Source organism: Syngnathus typhle, linkage group LG3 (genome assembly GCF_033458585.1).
Source record: "Syngnathus typhle isolate RoL2023-S1 ecotype Sweden linkage group LG3, RoL_Styp_1.0, whole genome shotgun sequence".
NCBI lineage: Eukaryota > Metazoa > Chordata > Actinopteri > Syngnathiformes > Syngnathidae > Syngnathus > Syngnathus typhle.
In genome coordinates, this window is record NC_083740.1 from 10,096,669 (window position 1) to 10,119,007 (window position 22,339).

General features: G+C 42.1%; 1 protein-coding gene across 1 annotated transcript; it reads right to left on the bottom strand.

Annotated features, from left to right (window-relative positions):
* Positions 1-34: 34 nt before the first annotated feature.
* On the bottom strand, positions 35-21,370 carry myh11a (myosin, heavy chain 11a, smooth muscle). The gene is made up of 41 exons (XM_061273694.1): positions 21,210-21,370; positions 18,339-18,708; positions 18,088-18,244; positions 16,492-16,519; positions 14,051-14,150; positions 12,137-12,229; positions 11,958-12,021; positions 11,687-11,785; positions 11,358-11,501; positions 10,992-11,087; positions 10,680-10,798; positions 10,451-10,603; positions 10,199-10,372; positions 9,944-10,117; positions 9,706-9,820; positions 9,308-9,501; positions 8,767-8,888; positions 8,620-8,689; positions 8,376-8,536; positions 8,030-8,138; positions 7,825-7,956; positions 7,465-7,671; positions 7,220-7,357; positions 7,025-7,148; positions 6,771-6,942; positions 6,286-6,498; positions 6,056-6,200; positions 5,757-5,963; positions 5,575-5,679; positions 5,345-5,497; positions 5,009-5,257; positions 4,711-4,923; positions 4,373-4,585; positions 4,131-4,292; positions 3,805-3,933; positions 3,193-3,281; positions 2,997-3,120; positions 2,724-2,932; positions 2,139-2,247; positions 1,881-2,053; positions 35-1,425 (listed from the first exon to the last, which is right to left on the bottom strand). The coding sequence occupies exons 2-41, from the start codon at positions 18,678-18,680 to the stop codon at positions 1,299-1,301; spliced, it is 5,907 nt and encodes a 1,968-aa protein (XP_061129678.1). The 5' UTR covers positions 18,681-18,708; positions 21,210-21,370; the 3' UTR covers positions 35-1,298.
* Positions 21,371-22,339: the final 969 nt, after the last annotated feature.

Genomic DNA, 22,339 nt, shown 5'->3' on the forward strand with positions numbered 1-22,339 from the left:
ACTTAGTCAAAACATTAAAGGACCTAAATGGTCATTTTGGGGGTGTAGAGTTTTAATTTTTGTGCAAGTGGTTCAACAATTAGTAGAAAGAAATTGTGCTATGTAAACATCAGTTGATTACTTTCAGACAGCCTTGGGTGATAAGCAGGAACAAACTTTAGAAGGCAGATTGAATCACTGACCATGTTCCAAAAATGCAGCAAATTGTACAAGGGTGTGATCCGAAACCTTTGATAACCTTTCACATCTAAAAGCTATCATGCAAAAATGTAAAAGACAACTAGTTAGGGTACAAAAAGCAGACTGGACGTAGACCGCATCTACATTTCCAATCTCATACGTCAACAGCAGTCACAGGCAAGAAAACAACCGTAGCTGTAGTAGTTCTACATTTACACAAGGAGACATACTATCCAAAGGTGATGCACTGAATTTGGCTCTGCTGGCAAGTTAGCACATTAATTAGAGGCACCTAATGTGTACAAAATGTTGCATTTATGAGTCATTCAGTGCAGCACAAAATGGTGTAAATAAAAACAGTAAATCACACATCAGTGAAGCCACCAAATTACCCCCTCGGTTGATATTTTGTTCATCCATTCGATTTGTGTCAAGGAAAAGTGCTCGAGAGGACAGATCAGTTAACTAAGAGAAATGGTAGAAAAATATACACTACCTGGCCCATGGAAAAGAAACAAACTGGATGAGACTAAACGGGAAGATTAGAGAACTGTTTTTGGAGAATTATTAAAAAATGTTTGACGGGTAACCCTAACTGCTGCAATTAATGTTTGGATTCTTTCTTACAAGAAAGATCTAATTGCCCTGCATCAAGGAGGCTGATAAAATAATTTAATTGAATTATTACTTCTCAGATGTACTAAGTGAGGCTCATGGGGAAAATCTGTCGTAATTTTGGATTAGACTCTAGAGCAATATAAAAACATGACACAATCTGCAGAGAAAAAGATTTGACCCTCCTGGATTTAGTATGATGGGTGGGAATGGAGATGAAATGATTATCAGATGGCAACCTATGGAGGCAGAGTTGTAAATCTGAGTTGGTCTCAGGCTTCACATTCTCAGCCCATATATGAAATGAGCTGACCTCATGCATTTGCTAAATGAACAGCTCGGCTAAATGTTGAGACCCGGTGTCTGACCTTTCTTTGGCCAGGCAGTGTATATTTCAATGTAAGGGTGAACTCAGGCGATGGGAAACAAAAGCAAAAAGTTAACCTCCATTTTGGAAAGGCAGTATTGTCAGGAGACATGCGTAGTTGACATCGTCTCATCACTCAATCTGCTGACTTTCCATTGAAGTCAGTTTGGGAGTCTGCCTCCTCCTCAGACGCATCCTCTACCGCCCTCCGACCTCCGCCCATACGCCGAGGTGCGCTGCCAAAGGAGGGCTCGTTTCCACGCCTGAACAGGCACAAGAAGATGCGGTGGGCAGTTTGTTATAGTTTGCCAAGTTTGCAAGCTCTGCGAAATCCTAAGAACCATTCTGATCATTTGAATCTGGATCATTTAGATTTGTTGGGGGGGGGGGGGGTGGATCTAAAACAGCGATGTCAAACTCACGTATGAACGTCTAATACTATATACAGCAGGGGTGCGGTCTTCGAGAGCCCCTATCCAGCCTGTTTTTGGTGCAGCCCTACTTCAGCACACCCAATTAAAATGATCAGCTCATTAGCAAGCTTTGGAAAAGGCTGATTACAATCCTGATGATTTCTCTTTGAGAAGACAATTTGTCATTTTAGTATCGACACAAAATTGATGCAGAATTTGTCTTAGCCCGCATGCCATAGTTTGACCCCCACCTGACCTAAAACATGCACCGAAATCATTTGCTCATGACATAAAACTATTCCTACCTGAGTTTGCTCTTGAGAGAGTTGACCTCGCGACTCATGGCATCGTTGGCCTCGGTGGCTTCATCCAGCTCCCGCTGCAGCTTCCTGCGGGCGGCTGTGGCTCGCTGAGACTCCTCCTCCGACTCCTCAAGCTGCCGCTTCAGCTGCTTCATGCGCGTGTTTGCCTTCTCCGCCTAGTGGGAGCGTTCAAGTCCAAGATGTTGCTTATGCTACCGCAAAGAGCCCCCGACGAAATTCCTGGGAAACGAGCGATCCTACCTGGTCTTTGTACTGTTCTGCCTGTTTTCTTTCATCCTCCACCTGCATGATCACGTCCTTGAGCTTCTTGTCCTTCTGGCGCAGACTTTTGGCAGTCACCTGCTTTTCCCTGAAAAGCAGGATAGAAGCTTGATGCGATTCAAATCACAGGCTTCTTAAAATTCGTAGCTTGATGTGCGGTGACTATTTTGACTGAAATTGAAATGACAAAATATTTGTTTTGTAAAGTGCTATGCTCTGCTGTTGGGAAAAGTAAGTGAAGCAGATTTTTTGTAACCTTGCCCAGATCTGCACGGAAACCACAATATTGTTTCTGAGCTCTCGTAGTTCCTTGATCCTCATGGCTTAGCTTCTCCTCTGACGTTGTATACTTTGGCAGATGTGAGGGTTTGTGATTTCCGTTGTTACAGCATAAGGTCAGATGTGTGTCCAAATGATATTTAAGTTATTCTTTAAAAAAATGCAAGCAGCATCCTAAAATTTAAATTTTGCTTCGAGAAATAATACAAATACTTTCAGGATGCACAAGCAGTATGATGATGCAGGACAAAAAAAGTATTCCATTGGTGTTTCTCTGCATCTGACCTGTTCTCCTGTTCAAGCTGCTCCTCCAATTGAGCCACCTTCACCTCCAATGCGGTAATGGAGGATTTGAACTTGGACTTGACCTGGTTCTCCATCTCGCTGAGCTTGGCCTTCATCTCCTTGTTCTGGCGCTCCATCTGCTGCCGGCCACTCTCGTTCTTTTGAGAGGCGGAGCGTTCTGTTTGCAGCTCGTTGTTCATCTGCTCTACCTGTGGGGAGAATGCAAGTTGGTACCGAGGCTTAGTGATGATGTGAACTTGCTCCTATGGCAACCTGCTGTGTGCTCTTCCTCAGCCTGTCGTTGAGGATCTCCATGTTGCTCTGCTCTTCCTCCAGTTCCTCTTCCAGCTGGGAGATCTTAGCTTCCAAGCGACGCTTCTCGTCGGACAAGGCGGACCTACACGCGAGAAGCACCAGTGTGGTTAGATTGGATCAAATAATTCTAAAAAAAAGACAAAGCAGGACTGACTTTCCAGAGGAGTTGCTGGCCAGCTCATCTGACAGCTCGTCCCTTTCAGCTTCTGCTTGCTTCCGCGCCCTCTCAGCAGAGGCCAGATCCTAAAGAACCGTGACATGAAATATGAAAACTGCACTAGTTCAGTGAATAAGATACCGTGGCAATGTGGGAAGTTACGCAATTTCAGATTTGCTCACATATCTACTACAACTGGCAGAACATCCAAACGCTGCTTAGATGGCAGAGGGTGCAATAAACGTGCGTATATACTTGCCGTGTGAGTATATCAGCCTTGTGTCCAATTAAACAGGCCCAGATTTCATACATGAGGAAATTATTATTTAGTTCTACTACTAAAATTCGAAAATTTCAAAATGAATGAAAGTAAAAACAAATCTTTACAAATTATACTAATCTATGCAACAGTACAAGTCCAAATATGATATTCTGAGTGACATAATGGCCGACCCCCTGAGATGGATAAAAACAGGAGGACTTTGTTTCTTAATTCATATTCCACAAATGTAGTATTAATCAGAATACCCTCGTTGAATACTACTACTACTAGGAATCCATAGATCAAAAAACTGTTAAAAGTTCCAATTAAAATAGCGTTGCTGTGACCTCTTGCAGCTGCATCAACTCAGCCTCCAGGCCCTTGGCTTTCTTCTCACTCTCCTTCGCCGTCATCAGCACTTCCTCACGGGCAGCACGGGCATCTTCCAGCTCCCTCTGGAAGTCTTTCATTTGAGCCTGGCGGAGAAGGAGAATCACATGCCAGTATCAGGACTGTATTATTTTAATGACCTGTACGATGTATTATTATCATTACAAAGCTGGTATTGGTTGTTGCATCCCTGGATGTGTGAAGGTTGGTAAAAAAAAGTCTTGTTGCTTTTGCAGCTTAGATAACAAAAGTTCCGATATCCGCGCTTTTTTAGCATTCTCACCTGAATCTTTCGAAGCTGCTTAATGGCCTCATCTCGTCCCTTATTGGCTGCATCAATCTGGCCCTCCAGATCTTTCATGTCTGTCTCCAATTTCTTCTTGGCTGCTGCTGCTGAGGCCCTCTGCTTGCGTTCATCCTCCAGCTCTGTCTCCAACTCACGCACCTGATCGCCACGCGAGGGGTTACGGTTCTGATGTAACTTTCTGCAACAGACACTGGAAAGGAAACAAGAGGTTTCTTCACCTGCTTGACTAGCTGCCTCTTCTTCTCCTCTCCCATCTCATCGCGGCCTTGCTGATCCCTCTCAAACTGGGCCTTGAGGGCCTGCATGTTGACCTCTAGGCGCAGTTTGCCATCCTCAGCCGCCTGCAGCTCGTCCTCCAGCTCCTCCAGCTGAGTCTTCATCTCCTCCACCTGGGCCTCTAAGCCTCGCTTGGATTTCTCCAGCTCATGGACCTGACAACGAGGCAGGATCAAATTCACAAGCACGTGATGACGCGTTCATCAAGGGTGAGCCGGAGCCCATCTCAGCTGACTATGGGCAGCAGCACGACTAAGTGAGAAATGATACTACTTCATACATTTTTCCCAACATCATCCTTTGAGCTGATTAGATCCTCCATCTCCACCCTCAGGGCCTTGTTGGCTCTCTCCAGCTCCTCTCTGGCATCTTGGGCCTCGTCCAGAGCCCTCGCCAAGGACAGAGCCTTCGTCTCCTTCTCTCGAGCCTCAGCCTCAGCTCGATCTCTCTCATCTGCATATTTACAAGAGATGGACTTCTCCTCCGCCAGCATCTGGAAGCCAAACAGCCACAATCAAATGACGCTACATGTCAATGCTTCAACATCTTGTCATACTTTGGCAACAACTTCAACACACCTGGTCAAATTTCTTTTGTTTCTTCTCAAGATTGGAAACATTCTGCCTCTGGTTATCGAGATCCATCAGTGTGTCCTCCAGCTCCTGTTGCAGACGGTTTTTAGTCTTCTCCAATTTGTCGTAGGCAGAAGCCTTCTCCTCAAACTGGGTGTTGGCTGCTTCCAAGTCTCTTTGCAGACGCTTCTTGCTTTCTTCCAGCAGCTCATTGTTCCCACACATTTCCTCCAGCTTTTTCTTTGAATCCGACAGCTGTCGAAGCAGAGTAAAATGAACGTTCGTTTGTTCGTTGACAACATTTTGATGCTATCGCTAATCTAGATGTGACTCATCTCTGACCTGGATGTTGAGGGTGGAGACCTGTCTCTCAACGTTCCTCTTGGCCTCCATCTCCTCCTCGAGCTGCTCCTGTAAACTGTTCTTGTCATCCTCTGCCTGTCGAAGCTTTGTGGAGAACTGCAGCTTCTGTCGTGTCTCCTCGGCTAGCAACTCCTGTGGACGCAGAGCAGGTCAAAGGTCAGTGCCAAATACTGCTACCTCCTATCAAAATAAAGTTTTTCTGCAGTAACCTGTGTATCCTGGAGTTGGGAGCTAAAGCTGGCAACATCTTTGTTCAGTTTGATGACCTTGCCCTCAGCTTCATTCAGTATGCTTGTCACACTCTCCAGTTCAACCTGTGGGGCATTCACATATATTCTTAGGGATTTTTTCGGTTTTACATTTTAAGAATATACTTCATGAAACCAATTACAGTTATCTTAGAGCAGCGTTCTCCCAGTTCAGCCTTCTGCTTCTCACTGTCATTGAAGCGCGATTGTAAATCTGTCACTTGACCTTCCAACTTCTTCCTCTTGTGCTCGCCGTCTTGTTTGGCTTGAATGAGCGAGCGCACTTCCACGGTCAATTCAGATGTCTCCTTCTCCAGAGCTTGTTTGGCTTTCTCCAGAGTTGTCTTTACCTGGTTGTGGAGGCACGTTTTGGCTTGATTGGAAACAAGTCATATCGAGTAAATCAATGAAGTACTAATGTGTGAACTCATGGAGTCATTACTCGTTTCGACTGCTCTAGTTGCTCAGTGAGCTCCTCCACGGCCTGGGTGTGTTTCTGTCTCATTTCATGTATCTGGGACTCGTGGGTCCGGTTCTCATCCTCTATGGCTCTTTTCAGTGAGGTTACCTCCTGCTCACGTTTGGCTCTGCAGAACACAGAATGAATGTTTGAGGAAAAGAAAGTCTTGTTTTTTTCTTTAGCTTTGTTGTTTTTGTGAAGGTATGTGTGACCTGAGTTCCTGCTGGGTTGCAGTGCTGTCCAGAGTATCCTCGAGCTCAGATTTAAGAGCCTCCAATTCTTCTCCCAAGTCGCGTTTGATCTTTTCTGCTTTGTTCCTGGCTGCTCGTTCAGAGTCGAGGTCTTCCTGCAGGTCAGAGATGTGGCCTTCCAGCTCACGGATTTTCTTTAGAGCGTTGTTCTTTTGAGCCGTCTCGTCTTCTAATCTATACAACAAAGGGAATTTGTTTAACGCTGGTAACGGAGTTTGTGCTAAGAAACACTATTCAATTGTATTTATCATGAAATAACATTCCAAAGTATAATGATACATAGTAGGCATGCTAATTGGCCTCGTGCATGACAATCAACTCAACATTTTCTTTGGCCTCTACATTGTGAGCAGTTCCAGATCATTTCAGTTGACTGATTCTTTGTTTTGAATCTGCCTATGTTGAAATGTGGAAAGTCTGACAAAGAAGCCATCAAGAGACTTTACCTGGCCAAGGAATTCTGTAGCTCTTCCTCTTTCTTTGCCAGCTGTGCTTTGAGGTCAGCAATCTGGGCCTGCAGGTCCGCAAGCTGCTCCTGGAGATCATTTGATTCGGCCTCTAATTTACGCTTAATCTTATCCAGCTCCTGCCGGGTCTTTTCCTCCTTCTTCAGTCGGACTGGAAGTAGAGCCGAGGGTAAGCGACCCCAAAAACTGGTATACCAAGTCTGTAAATGATGATGTTCCTTAAGAGTGATTACCCTCCAGTTCTGAGATCATGGACTCATGTTTGTTTTTCAGTTTGGTGAGGTTTTTCGACTTCTCCTCTTCTTCAGCCAGATTAGTACTGTAGTCCGCAACCCTCTCCTCCATCAGCTTTCTCTCCTACAAAATAAAAATGGAGTGTGTGAACCAATAATATCACTTTAACGTCACTATGTTTTCTTCTTATTTACCTTCAGCAGCTTGTTGTTATGGTCTTCCATCACCAGGATGTCATCTTCAAGCTTTTTAATCTTTCCTTCACAAGTGACTTTCTCCAGATGCATCTTTTGCCGCGCATCCTCCTCCTCTTCTAAATGCTCTTCTAATTCCTGCATCAAAGCGATAACAAGATACCATGCATGCTTGCACCTTGTATTTGGAAAAAGCGATGGGAGATAGTAACTGGCAGCAATAATAAACACAACAAATTCTCTACCTGCATCTGCTGTTGCATCTTCTTCTTTTCCACCAGAAATGTCTGAGAACGTTCTTCCTCTTCGTCTAGTCTTGCCTCCATCTCGTGCAGGATTTCCTCCAATTCCTGCTTCTTAGCTGCCAAGCGCACCCTCATCTCCTCAGCTTCCGCATACAACTCTGTCTCAGCCTGAAGTTGCTCCTGCAGCGCATTTCTCTCCTCCAAAATCTGAAGCAAATTGACAGACAAAGCCAGAGTTAACTTGGGCAGTGGAAATGAAGTAGGTAGATAATAAAAAAATGAATGGATGGACAGTAGATGAGAGGAGAATGGGATGTGAACTTGATTGGAATTACTATGTTTGTGTCACTCATCATTTACCGTCGTGTGCTTCAAAGTGATCTCGTTCAGCTCCGATTGATACTTTGTGGCATTTTCTTTTGATTTCTGCAGCTCTTCTTCCTTTAGGCCCATCTCCTCCTCCTGCCGTGTCACTTGCAGAAGAGGCTTAACCTTTTGGCCAGTGTTGGAAAGTTAGATCAATATGAAATAGTAAGAACTTGCATAATTAAATGGACATGCTGACCTTTGTGAAGAGTCTCCACCACTGCCAGTTTCTAAGTTTGAGGTAGGCGGCACAATTCCTCTGAATCACTTTCATGGCTGTGAGTTGCTGCTGCCTCTTAGCAAATGCCCTTGAAATGATCGACAAAACAAATACATTGTGTATGATACAATACATGCAATTCGAGAACACGCACTATACATAGACATTTTGATTTATTATATAAAGAAATAGTTTGTATTCTTCCTCAAATTTAAACGGGAATATCCTTGGAAGAATATTAATTGTGTTTTCATTTCATTATAGCTGTATGCAATCCTGCCGACAGTCATGCTAGAAGCCATGGAATGTGCTAGCATGTACGTACTTCCTAGCCAGGAATCCTCGAGCTTGAGCTTGGAAGGCAATGATGATCACAGTTATCTTCAGGTCTCTCTCTTCCTCCAGCTGAGCCAAAACTCCTGTGCGAAAGAATATCTTGCTCTGTCCGATTCTGTACAGATTTGGGTCCAGGTCCAGATGTTTGATCTATATTGGACGGAAGACAGTGACAGTCTCATTGTGACCTTCAATTCAAAGTAGCAATTTTGGAGTGAAGAACACTTGTTTACCATGAGGCAGCAGGCTTGTTTTCCATCCATAAAACCTTTGGGAATAGCACTTGCTGCCAGAATCTCATAGCTATAAGACAAAAGCGACATCTGATTACAAAATTTGTGTAGTAATGTTTAAGAATAATCCGATCTGATCCAACTCACCGCTGGCGAAACTCCTGGAAGACAATTCTATTAGGGAATCCTTGTCGGCAGATTCTAATTCCCTCCAGCACGCCATTACACCTGAGTTGTTCCAGAACTAGGTTGGCATCCAACTTCCCTGCCTGAGGAGAACTTACATGTAAGAGGGATTGACTTTAAGAGTTGACATAAAGCAGAGGGACAAGTGCAGATTTGCCACTCTTCTGGTGAGACATTTGGTAAAACTTAGAAACATGGCCGGGACAATTTTGTATCTTCATGGAGACAGTTGAGAGGGCAGAGGTCACTGTGGTCACTGAACTACAAAACGTAAACACCAAGTTGGAACGATAGATGTCCTGAAGAAAAATCGGTGGTGATGTGGAGGGTGACTTAAAAAGTCAAAGCCCAACCCTTAGTTTAGTAATGATGACTTTGTAGAAATGAGTGATGTGTCCCAAGGCACAACGACTAGTCGGTTTAAAATATACATGGCTATTCGTGGTAACAGGGATCAGACGTAAATCCTGTTTCAAAAACTCCAAGTCAATAAGTTGTTTACCCTCTTCTCGTGGTTTGGAATGATGCATCTGACAAAGTTGGGCTGGGTGTTGTGCAGTGTGGTCATGAGTTTGGCGAGAGACTCCTTGTAGAGCTGCCCCACCGTGCGGAACATTCCCTTCTTGGTCTTGGATCCACCGCCCATCGAACTGTCTGACATCTTGGCAATGGTGTCAAGACCCACCACTCGGTCAGCTGAAGCACATAACTCATCAGTCATTGAATTGCCAATATATACATGACATTTGATCATTATTAAAGACTTGATATTATCTACAATATGACATGTACATAAATCAAAGGTGGAAACTGCTTCATATAAATTCCCAATATTGCATAACACCATTATATAGATGCCTGCTGACAGAAAAAAAAATGGCTAAATGTCCGTGATCTCACAATCTTTCCAGAGGTCTTGCACAAATAAGCTGGACGAATTGTTGAGCAGTGCTGTAACATTGTCATTCAGAGGGTCCATGTTCTTTGTCAGCCAGGCTGTGGCGTTATAGTCCACCTACAAGCACACAATATTGGATTCATTTGATTTAGCAGTCCTGGAACATCTGGTTGTGCAAAAGCATAACCCAAATCAAATCTCAACCGTACTCTTTAAAGTGCCCTTTATTATTATCCTCACCTTTCCGGCATAGTGAAGAAGAGAAAACTCGGTCTTGTCTTTTAGTTGTTTTGATTTCGCAAATTTAACATGGTTTCCTTGGGTGTTCATGAGTTTTTCTACAAAGGAGACATCTGTGGCTTTGGGGAACCAGCACTCTTCATCCAGCAAGGCCAGAATGCCTGGAGGGTTGTTCTGAAAACAATAAGTAAGGATTTACATGAAACCACGTTATGAGGAAGAAAAGCTAGTTGTCACTGTCTCACGGTCACTCACCGGCCTCTCAATGAGCTCTATGCAGGGTTGCAGGTCCAAACCAAAATCTATAAAGTTCCACTCAATGCCTTCTCTCTGGTACTCCTCCTGCTCCAAGATGAACATGGTGTGGTTGAAGAGCTGCTGGAGCTTCTCATTGGTGTAATTGATGCACAGCTGCTCAAAGGAGTTGTCCTGCAACAGCCGTGAAAGAGAGGTGAGGATGCCCATTGTTCACAAACATCGTAATATGGCTCATTGGAGGGTTCATACCTCAAATATCTCAAAACCAGCGATATCGAGGATACCCAGGAAGGAGGCCCCTTGACGTTTGGTCTTGTCCAGGGCTTTGTTGACTCGGCCCAGGATCCAGCGGAAGAGGCGCTCAAACACAGCCTTTGCCAGGGCTTCAATAGCAAAGTCAGCCTATGAAGTGCACAAGTAGCAAACTCATGAAAGGTCCATTTTTTCATTCCTTCTTTCAGTGTGCACTGTGTCATACCTGCTCTTTGGTTTGGGCTTTTTGCACCACCTCTCTGCCAACTTTGATTCGAGGCGTGAGGATGGCACGAGTGAAGTCAGTCACGTTGATGCCCTGCAGGTGACACACCTTCTGAGCCGCTACAGACGGGAGAAATAAATGGAATATATTTTGAAATATTGATCCCATTTCTGCTTTTGTTTTGCTATATTTTCTTAATTGTTTGCATCTCACAATTTTATTCCTCAAGTGCCCTGTAATATTTAAGAACCTCCATATCTCAATTTCACATTATAAAAAGGTAGACAAGGAAGACAAAATACTGAATCTAACCTGTGTTGTCAGGCATGGTGGCCTGCTCTTGGTTCCTTTCTTTCTTAAACTCAATGTTTCCCAGCTGCATGACTGTTGAACACACCTTCAGCATATCTACAATAAAACAGAACAGTATTGGTAGGATCCATCCATCTGTTTGTCCGTCCGTCTGCCCGTCTGTCTGCCCGCCAGATATATAAACAATACTTTATGCTATAATTCACGCCCAAATTAGAGTTTAGACTTCAAAATCTGATTAACAGACTAAAAGGATTGAAGCAGTTGACACCCAATTAGAGTAAGCTACATTTATCTGAATCACTGGGAATTATCCTTTTTTAATTTTTTTTTATCAAAACTAATGATAGACCACATTTGTGATACCAATTCGCTCCTCATCTGTAAAGCCCAGGATGGTCATGGCCTCCATGGTCTCCTCGAACATCTCATCATCCTGCTGGGCCGGGATCTGGACGTGGCCCGCAACGAGGAAGCGGTAGTTACTGAAGGGCTCCAGAAGAAGCTCCTCTGAAAAGATAATAATACACAATGAATTAAAGTGATCTTTTTCGGGTTTTCCCCACCAGTTCTTAATGTTATGACTTTACAGGATTAAAATGGAGACCTGCATTACAGAGTATTGTTATGTCAAGTGAAGTCATGATTTTATTTTATGGAAAAAATATCCACAGAACGCATTTTAAATATGTTACCTTTAACGTTGTCCTTGGCACCAGCAATCATGTAGTAGAAAATATGGAAGGCTCTTTCTATTTTTGCTTGTCTGATACAACGAGACTTCTCCAGGAGGTCTGAGAACTCAGCGATTAAAGAACACAAATGCTCAATTCTCAAGTTCACCCTTTGCCTAACTGTGAAAACATCTTCATTAACCTATTTGTTAGCTTCTATGGCTATATCGGCGGTTCCTAAACTAGATACGATTTCATTTTTACTTGATAGATTTAAAACAGTCGAGGATACAGGTCTCAATGTTGGCTCCAACAATGTAGCCTGTCACATCAAAGTTGATTCGGATGAATTTACCCTGTGTGAAAAACAATGAAAGAAGGAGTTAATAAATAAAATCAAAGCCGTGCATTGGTGGATAAGATTTTTAAGAGATAATTTTATTCTGACATATAATTAGGAAGAAAACTCACAAATCGGGAAGAGTTATCATTTTTGATGGTCTTGGCATTCCCGAAAGCCTCCAGGATGGGATTGGCTTGTAGGAGCTGCTTCTCCAGCTCTCCCTGGTGACAACAACACATTTACATAATGAATGGCAACTGAGGTGGGCTGCAGATGGGGTTGATGGGTAGCTTTTCCAAAATATAATTCATGTGTGTTAAAAAAAAAAAAGAAAAAGACTACTAAATCTCAAACTGCCTGTAATACATCAACAGCTCAGAATTAGTTATGCAACCAACATCTGACCTGAGGTTCAGAGGAAAATGAGGGGAAGCTGATATATAAACAGACAAGGGCAGGTTAGTTCAGCTGAAAATAATCTTATCAGCACATTGCTTCTGAGGAATGATCCAATTATATGAATGTTTTGCCTCGGTGTAGCTTCTCAGCTTTTGTACCATTAGGGATTTAGCGCATCAATTTCAAAATCTTCTTTTTCTACTGACCCTGTCAGTCATGGACCCTTATCAACCTTTTCCTCTTCATGGTCTTGCTGGCCTGTAGATTTATAGGTCGAACCAGGTGATTAGAAAATTAGGCAGACCCCACCTTGATGTGCATTTAGATAATCCACCTGATCAAAGGGCTCTGTCAGCTTTTAGCTAAAGTCAAACCCTGTCAACCTTCACCTCAATGATTTAAAACACGGATTCTATCCGCCAAAATAGGCTGAAACTATCAGATGAGGAGACGGTTGTCAACGGATTTAGCCTGATTGAAAATAGTAACGGACGGAACATGATTGTGCAACATGGTGGTAGATCCTGTTAAACTGAAATGATTGACAAGATACAGACCAACTGATGTATTGAAGATCAGAACAATCAAAGCGGAAAGGATTGTCTTGTTCATTTAAACTCCTGGGATACGTCACTGGAGAAGAGAAATGAAAAAATAGAGCAGAGCAGAGCAGAGCAGCAAGAAAGAGAATATGATAGCTTACAGCAAGGCTTTTTTTTGTATCAAGGTTTACTGCATATTCAAATCAGGGAGTCAAACTAGAAAAGAGAGCTGAAAGTATAGTATTGTTTTGTTGGAAAAAAATGATGAAAGAGAGTTTGAGGGTATCTCAGCAACGATAACACCGTTATCAGTATTTGAACATGCTTTCAGCAACATTATAAACAAATCAATCAAGTAGATTGTGCGTCGTGAAATCATGTTTCAAATGTTGTGACCGCTGAGCACTTAAAACATTTCAGGGCGACAGAGAAAGATTTTTTTTTTTCAAGATGGCGGACCACATGGCTAAATAAAATGCATCAGAACTCTCCTGCAACGGAAGGGAGCTTGGACGAAGCGGAGGAGGCGAGAAGAGGACGTGTTCCAGACATGAGGAGACGAGATGGGCATGCTCACACTGTGCACGTTGATCGGTGAGAGATCCTTTCACTGCTGGGGAGCCTTAATCTCATCACCCCCGGCAGTGAAAGGGTGTTCACTGAAAATACGTTTGACACCAAACTCAACTCAAGTAGCCGGCCCAAACTGGCCATTCCGGTGGTTTCAAATGTGACTACGAAGAACTACGATCATGCAAATCCACTCGCACTGGGTAACACAGGAAAAACTAAAATGCTACAAGGAACACTATCGTAAGGATTTGAACCTTAGTGTTGGAAAATAGATATCAAAAAATGGTTCTTTGTCACTATCGTCATGCACGTTTAAATCTCAGGAAGAAACAGCACACACAAAAACACACTTCAGGCATTGCCCTTTACTCACGTAGGCAAACTGTGATCCTGATTGTTGCTATTTGGAGGAAATGGCGATATTCAGAATTAAACTGTGCAGCATCCTAAATACATTAAGAGTGAGGGAACTGGCTGACAGACACTTCACTTGTCACTCCAGCACGGTCACTTAGCATGCATACTTACAGCACTGCTGTCCTTCTTGCCTTTGTGGGACGAGGCCACGACAGCCAAATACTGGATGACTTTCTTGGTGTTCTCTGTCTTGCCAGCGCCAGACTCCCCACTGAGGAGGAAAAAGATGTCAAGGTGAGACAGAAAAAAAGATACCTCACTTAAAACAAACAGTATCCTCCTGGCTCAGACAAGCAGTTAAAGCTTAGTCTTTAAGTAATTCAGTGTACCGTGTAATTGTCATGCTTTTAAACACAAGCGCAAACTAGTCCCATTTTCCATCCATAAAATGTGGCTTGTGATCTTAGATCCTTCAGAGAAAGTCAGAGTTGAACAATCCCAGAGCCACCAGCCATCTAAGTCAGGGCTCCATAAAAGGCAGGGGAGGCTCCGTGTTGGAAGCGCATTCAATTTTTTTTTTCCCCTGTTGTCATCTGGCACGGACCCACAACATCCAGACCCCCAGTGTAAGCATTTGTGTGAGTTGGACAGATTCTACTGGAACTACTGGGAAGTCAATCTATGTCCTGCTCAGTATCAGAACAATCTTCATAAAGTGGTCACGGCATTAAGTACACTGGAACCACTTTAGCTGATTAAAAGCTGTTTAGAAATTGCACCAAATGAAAACAATAATGCTGTTGAAAAACTTGTTTTGCGCTTTATATTTACACTAGTACTTAAATGAGGAAACTAAAACCCGAGGAAAACCAAAATGCTACAGTACTTTACCACAGTCACTATAAGCAAAATCTGTACGATTTTGAAATAGTTTGCATGAATAATTAATAATCAATTTTCAATCGTCCAGGTCAAATCTTGCTTTAAGGGAATTACATGGGCTGAGAAATGACCATAGACCACATCCTTGTTTTTTAAAATCATGCCTTCAACACCGCATTTGTTTACATTTACTTCTAAAACCTACTTTAGTCTGATTCATAAATCAGTTTTATTAATTTAGTTCACATCGATTTATGTATTTCAATGATAAGTCAACCCAAATTAGATGCACAAGTTTCCCAAGTTTTGCGATAAAAATAACATGTACATCCAGCGTACACACACACGCACGCACTCACACACACACACACGCACGTCATACATGACATTCCATGTACTTTACCAGAAACATTTCTACCATATAAGGCCCCAGACTGCCTGCTGAGCTTCACAGCAGTTGTCGTTTTAACTGAAATGGTAATGGAGATATTACTGGGCAAGTGTTCAGCTCTCTTGTGTCATTGTGTTATCAGTTTACATTTTTGAAATCACATGTAACATGGATTGGATTTTCTTACATTATTTGACCTTGTGTATTCAAAACTGTTTACACTGATTGGATTTTCTTACATTATTTGACCTTGTGTATTCAAAACTGTTTACACTGATTCCCCCTACTGCAAAAGCTGTTTTTTTTAACCTGCCCTCCGACATGTAGTGCAACAAATACTGGAAAGGGTGGACTAGATGGGGAAGTGGTCTGATTTTTATCAAAACCTATACAGGATCTGGAGATTAGTGCTGCAATTTTGGAAAAGAGGAAGCCTAGAGGACATCACGGCATGGGGAGAAGAGCGCTTAGTGTTAAGACCTTTTGCTTTGTCTTACTATGTCAATCAAGAATGTGTTTGAATTGTCACCTTTTAATTGAACAGGCTTCGTTAAAATATGGCATTTACCATTTTGGAATTCCCTTATTGCAGAGTCCGTTTTTTCAGGGGTGGTAAAGTTGTGGATAATTCTTGGCATAAAATGTTTGAAATTCCTAAATGGAAAATGTCCCATTTTTTGCCAGTGTCTATTATTGTGCATAATATCCAATCCATACCTCTGGAGCTACTATGTGTACATATTACCTCTTTTAAAAACAAAAGTTAGATCCTAAAACATTTGTGAAATTCAGCAAAAAATAAAAAAACGTGATTTGCTCAAATTTGGCTGAGAACATAGAGCAGTGAAAAAAACCCAACCCAAAATAAATAACAAATGAGCTGCATCACGTGTGGTCCAAGACAGCTTGTCTCGAGATGGCCAATTCACAAGCTGCCAACAAAAAGCTTCAAACTAATAAACAAATAACATGGAAAGCAAACTTTGCCAAGACTAATCTGGTTTCCTAATCATCATAGAGGCCAAACTTCCGGAGCAAGGGTCTGAGTGGAAAGTCAGGCTACAGTCATCGGGGAGCACTGTATGTCTATTTGTTAATATATTCACCAATTTTGCTCACTTCTCCTACTTTAAGGTCACTGATTATTGTCAGGTTATTATCCTCTATCCTTTTCTCTCTTGGAGGTCATAGAGGAACTTTATTTGATTGGATTTGAATTTGGAACAGTCCTTAGGCAGTGCAAAACCCAAGCACACACAGCCTGTGTGTGACATCATGGAAAAAACGTTCAGGGCAAAAAAATGACAGGAGTGAGTTTGAAAATGGCAGATTTACTTACGTGCAGAGAATTGATTGATCTTCACGATCTGCAAACACAGAAATGTAATGAATTTTAATGTTGGTTATAAGTAGATAAAACTGATTAGATTTTTTCTGTCGCTTACATTTGAGTGATTTGTATATACAAATACCTTTTCCTTAACATGTACAGTAAATTAAATAATAACACTGTATACATTTTTAGAACATTTTAATGACAGTGATTTATGAGATTGATATAAGAAAATATAGTTCTTGGGACCACTTCCGGAGCACATGTTTATTCCCTGAGCCGACTGATGCAAAAATGCAGCAAATAGGACTCCAGTCCTGGCTGAAGTGTTTAAGCTCTGCACTTCTCTACAACTACAAACATAAACTTTAGAGTAGTGATAGCACTGTTCAGATCTTTTCTTCCATTAGGATGCACATGCACAAGAGGTATGAGAAGCAGATTCCATCCAAAAGAAACACTTTACAAATGCTCATTGACTGTGGTGGTTTAGGGATTACACAGTTCATCATTAGTATGTGAGGACACAACTTGCTAAATCACAATGAGTATAGATCTAAAAACAATACAGACATAATAGGAAGTGAGATCAAGTCTGTCTCAAAGGAGAACATATGGACAGTTATAACGCGCCAGTAACTGACAACCAACCAAACAAGCGTACAAGTGAAAACTTAAACGTTGGAAAGGAGAGATGGGCAGTATGAAAAAAACTATTTTAGTATTTAGTTTTGAAATTTGGATCAGTTTTTTTTTCCCAGGGCTGTATCCATTGTACCATTGAAAGCATAAAATAAGTAAAGCTTTTATAATAAATTGGGACTTTATCGTACAAATTAACATTTCGCTGAAAATGTAGCTGTATAATTTCAACCCATCAGCAAATTACTTAGAAAAACTCGAAAACCATATTATTATCTTCCGAACCGTTTCTCACTAGGGTCACGGGTGTGCTGGGGCCTCTCCCAGCAGTTTTTAGGCGGCAGGTGGAGTTCACCCTGGACCGGTCACGTGCCAGTCGCCGGGCACACCCAGACAAACAACTATCCACACTCACAAATACAACGATGGGCAATTTGGAGTGATCAAATGAAGAAAGTATTATTATGATCATTATTATTATTATAATTATTATTATTACTATTTACTTGTTGTCATTCACATAAACTATGTGAAAAAACATCACTTCTGACCAAAGGGGCAAAGTATTTCCAAATTCTTCCACTATTGATTTTGGATCTCAAATAGCTCGGATTGAATGAAGAAAGGACAGACTGATGGGACAGGAAATACTTTATAGTATATTCTCCTCAGAGAGAACACCCTCATGTCAGCAAGAGATCCAGTGGGCACGACCCCCTGGGCCCGCACGGAACAGATTCCATGGGAAAGCGAACCATCTAAAGTCTCACCACGGCCAAGCTAGTGTGGCTTCATTACTGGAAGCACAACTATGCCACCTTCACGAAATGCTGACTATCCAATTAAGATCCATTAAGAGACCTACTGCCAAGACTGATTAGGACTGATTCTCTCCAATGCTGCGCTTTTATCGTCTTTCAAACTGTTAGGCCTGGCGAGACGCTGGAATAAAGACCATACCTTGCATCATGTTTCTGTAGGCATTGTCTGTGATGGAATAGATGTGTGGGGGGACCTCATGCCGCTTCTTCCCTTTGTACATTTCAACGATCTTCTCGGAGTAAATGGGCAACATCTTGTAGGGGTTGACCACCACACAGAACAGGCCTGAGTATGTCTGAAAGCAAAATGGGTTTGGGATTTCCAATTGGATTCTGATTAGAAAGTCAATGAAGTTGATTTTGAATGAATGCGTTTGGGTGCATACTTACATAAATAAGGCCCGAGAAGTACCTCTCACGGATATTGTGCAGCACAGAGGCTTCGTTGAGGCAAGTGAGCTCGGCCATGTCTTCCACCTTGCTGAACTTGGGTGGGTTCATTTTCTGGATGTCGTCCTTGTTGACTGTCACCTTTTTGGCACTGTCAGCCAGCTCCACCAGGACCTCGTCGCCGTGCTCCTCCTTGATGCTCGCGGCCTCAAATCCATGTCGCTCCGAAGGGATCCACACCAGTTTCTTGGCTGCCCAGTCGGCTTGAGCCATGGGGCTGTTCAGGAAGTCCTTGTCGACAAAGAGGAACTTCTCGTCCTCGTTTGGGCCCTTCTTGGACATGTTTGGACTTGGTGGGGGTGGGGGGCAACTGGGGGTGAGAAAGAAAAGAACAGCATTAAAACAGAAACAGTGAGGCAGAAAATGGGAGTACTGCTACTCTCTGATCTTCTTTGTCCAGTCAGTTTTAAGTTTCAACATTTACGCAAACTCCACTTTGACACAAACCTAAACAATGTCCATTAAACCCTGCAGACGCGGAATTGAGACTTAAAATATATATATATCTGAGAAAACAATCCAGGTCCATGAGATGCATTAACTCCAAGTCATCATCTAATTGACAATATCAATTTTTACACCCTCTCTCTCCCCCTCTCTGTCTGTTTGTCTGCTTGGAGGGGGCTTCAGTCTGGTGTTGTGATGACCATATAAGGGCCCCTTCTCTGGAGCCAGGCTCTTTTCTGCCTTCTTCCTAAACAGCGAGGCAAGTGAACTCCCAAACAAAGCCCATATAGGGAATAATATGTCTCGAGCTGCCCTTGTCGTTTACTCCAAAATGATAGTAAGGCAAAGAGCTAGACGGTTGCCTGGGCCTTTAACAGTCATACTTCATAATAGCTCAAGGAGGAACCCATTTTTATATGCAGCAGTCACTGATTAAATTATAAGGGTCATGCGAGCATTATGGGAGAATTTAAGAAGGTTGATACAGGCATCTGTAACAATCCTCTATTATCACACTCCCAGGGTCCAGTGAGCATGTGAGCACGAGCTTTATTGATGTGTCCAATGAGATTGGCCTTTTAACTCTTGAAGACAATTTAGTGATTCGAGGATTATGTATGTAGAGTCAGCTGTCCACGGGCTACTGCTTTGACCTCCTTTCCCTCCATCTCTCTGTGCAAGACTGCTATTCTTTAATAGAGTGGGAACTATGCAGAAAAAGCCCCTAAAGCCCTCTGAGAAAACAGAAGTAGACCTCAGGGACATAGCAAAACAAATCAACCAAAATGATGTAGCAATATTAACAGGAGACAGAGACAAGCGATGAGCGTACATGCTCGTCAGGAAGTAATGATGATGTTTTGAGCTGATAACACCAAACAGACTTTTCCTGTATGAGCGAGCTTCTCCTCTCGCTCTCGAGCTGTCCTCACCACTGTGACTTGAGATAAAGTCACCTCGTGCTCTATTGTGTCAACATGACCAGTGTATGCTGAGGACAGATGTCTGAAATAGAGTTGACAGGAATTTATCTCCGTATGACTGATTGGCAGACTCAAACATTGCATTTTGCAACTTCATTTCACAATGACACATGCATGTCGAACTTAACAATCAAAACAACAAAAAAATAAATATAAAACTAGTAGACCACCAATATATGAGATGACCAACCAATTAACCAATTAAAGCAGAGCTGGCCTAAATCAAGAGGATTAGAAAATAATATATTTTTTGTTTGTGATATTTTCTTTTTGAAATTTCTCATTCCATTTCAAAATGACAACATGATTCTGCATTTCAACACTGTGGTTAGGATGTTGTCTTCTCATTTTTATGACCATTCGTCCAATAAATTGGTTAAGCATTGTGTCGCAATGTGTAAATTAATGTGAAAATTTAGGTAAATGCAGGACATATGCTACGTTTCAAAATTAGTGCTTGTCCAAGTTAGGTTATTCGGACCTTGGCGGATTTCTATTGAGGATGTTTTGATGCTTTTATGTCAATTGTTGATTATAATTAACCATAGAATAAAAGTAACTAGCTTTCTTATACAATTGGTCTCAATTAAAGTACTGACAAGCATAAATGGGAAAAAAAAACTGTTGTTTAATAAATAAAATTATTATTTTTGTCAAAAACAAACAAAGGGATGTCAACCCAGGGGATAAGGTGACCTTTGCAATTGTGTGGCCTTCGGGTCCTGTGAAGGATTTCACTCATTTCCTTTGTTTTCTGTTCAACATTCCTCCTGCATCTTCTTAATCAACCATCTTAAAATAGCTCTTGTGCATAAGATTATGAATTACAGCATAGGAAATTATTTTAATTAATGAGCAGCGGACATTTGACCCATTAGGGATTATCAAAAATGTCTTAGGCCTGCAATCATTGTGACGGAATATTTGTTCAAAAGTATTTTAATCCTTGAGGCATCAGTGTTTAATCGGATCTTTTAGGAAAACTGTCCCCGGCAAATTAAGTTTCATGGCTGTTGTTGCTTTTGCCCACTTCCCACAGTAGTTGGAAAAAAGTAGCAAATAGTGTAATTAATGATAAATTATCTTTTAAGGTTGAAGGTATAAAATGAAATACGACCATAATTCACTTACGATTGACATGGTCACATATGGGAAGTGAGATTTGTAATAAATACAACAATATTTGAAGATCAATTTTTCCACCACTTAAAGTATTTCACAGAAGAAATATGAAAGCTTTTCTTGAATTGAATATATTTAATTTTACCACCTCTAAGACCAAAAGTCTTGTTTCCTTCAACAAACCAGAACAACTCAATGCTTGTTATTACAGCAAACTTTCTGATTCTTAAATGCTCTAGGATGCATGCAGCATACTCACTTAAAGGGAAGAAAAGGTGTGCCGAGGGCAGCGCTGGATGCAGAAAGCTGTCAAACTGACAAGGTACTCCCCACACAAAAAGTCCAAAAGACCCCTGTCAAATTGCGAGCCTTACCATTTAAACTCGTGAGCTGCGCTCGTGGGCGGAGCTGCACCCGTGGCCTGGCCATCCTACTTGTGCTTTCTTCCACCAGGAAGTCACATCCACGAGAGGCAGTGGGCATGCGCACTAATCACTCAGACGAGTTGCAAAGTGATGGCGTGAAGATGGAGAAGAGTTGTGCTATATGCAATGTCACACGGGGATGGGTTAAATGCAGAGGACACATTTCACCACACCCAGATGTGCGTGTGACGATCATTGGGACTTTAACTTTTTAACTTTAAAGGTGACAAAAGTAGAACACATAACTGAAAAATAAAACGTATGTGTGCAAGTGCCATATATATATATAAGTGACAAAAGTAGAACACACACACACATACATATGTACACACATACATACATACACACACACACGCATACACACACACACATATATATACATATGTACACACATACACACATACATACATACACACATACACACACACACATACACATATATATACATATATATATATATGTAGTTTTTTGGGGGGGATTTGATATTTTAAATGGCAGCATGGCTTCAATATTTCTCACTACAATGGATATGCATATAGGTACAGTCACTAGATTACGTAATAAACCTCCACTCCTCATAAGGCAAGTCAGCTGTCCCCTGTACCGGAATCCCCCTTGACTGGAAGCCCAGAAGACCTCAATAAACAAAATCATAATTTAGGTGGCGAGTCCCTCACTGTGAGTACGTGTGTGTGTGTGTGTGCAGATCTTTCAAATTCCACCACCACAAAGGGTGAGACCCCTCCTCCTACATCCCACATTACCTCCCCACCCTCTTTCCATCGTCTTTCCAGTGGAACTTCCTATATAAGGACACCGTACTTTTTGCTCCAATAAATCAAGGTGCGAGTTGAGAGCCAAAGCCTGTTCTGGGCCTGAGAGTGGAAGTGCCAGTGTGTGTGTGTGTGCGTGTGTGTGCAGAGCTACAAGGAGGACCTCGGCGCACCCTCTGGCCAGCATCAAG

What these genes read in the sequence shown, in the direction of transcription:
- myh11a (XM_061273694.1), bottom strand. Translation starts at nt 18,680, where the DNA reads ATGTCCAAGAAGGGCCCAAACGAGGACGAGAAGTTCCTCTTTGTCGAC. An exon ending in GGTGGAGACTCTTCACAAAG is followed by an intron (nt 7,957 to 8,029) that starts GTCAGCATGTCC and finishes ACTGGCCAAAAG; the next exon opens with GTTAAGCCTCTTCTGCAAGT. An exon ending in GCAACCCAGCAGGAACTCAG is followed by an intron (nt 6,201 to 6,285) that starts GTCACACATACC and finishes TGTGTTCTGCAG; the next exon opens with AGCCAAACGTGAGCAGGAGG.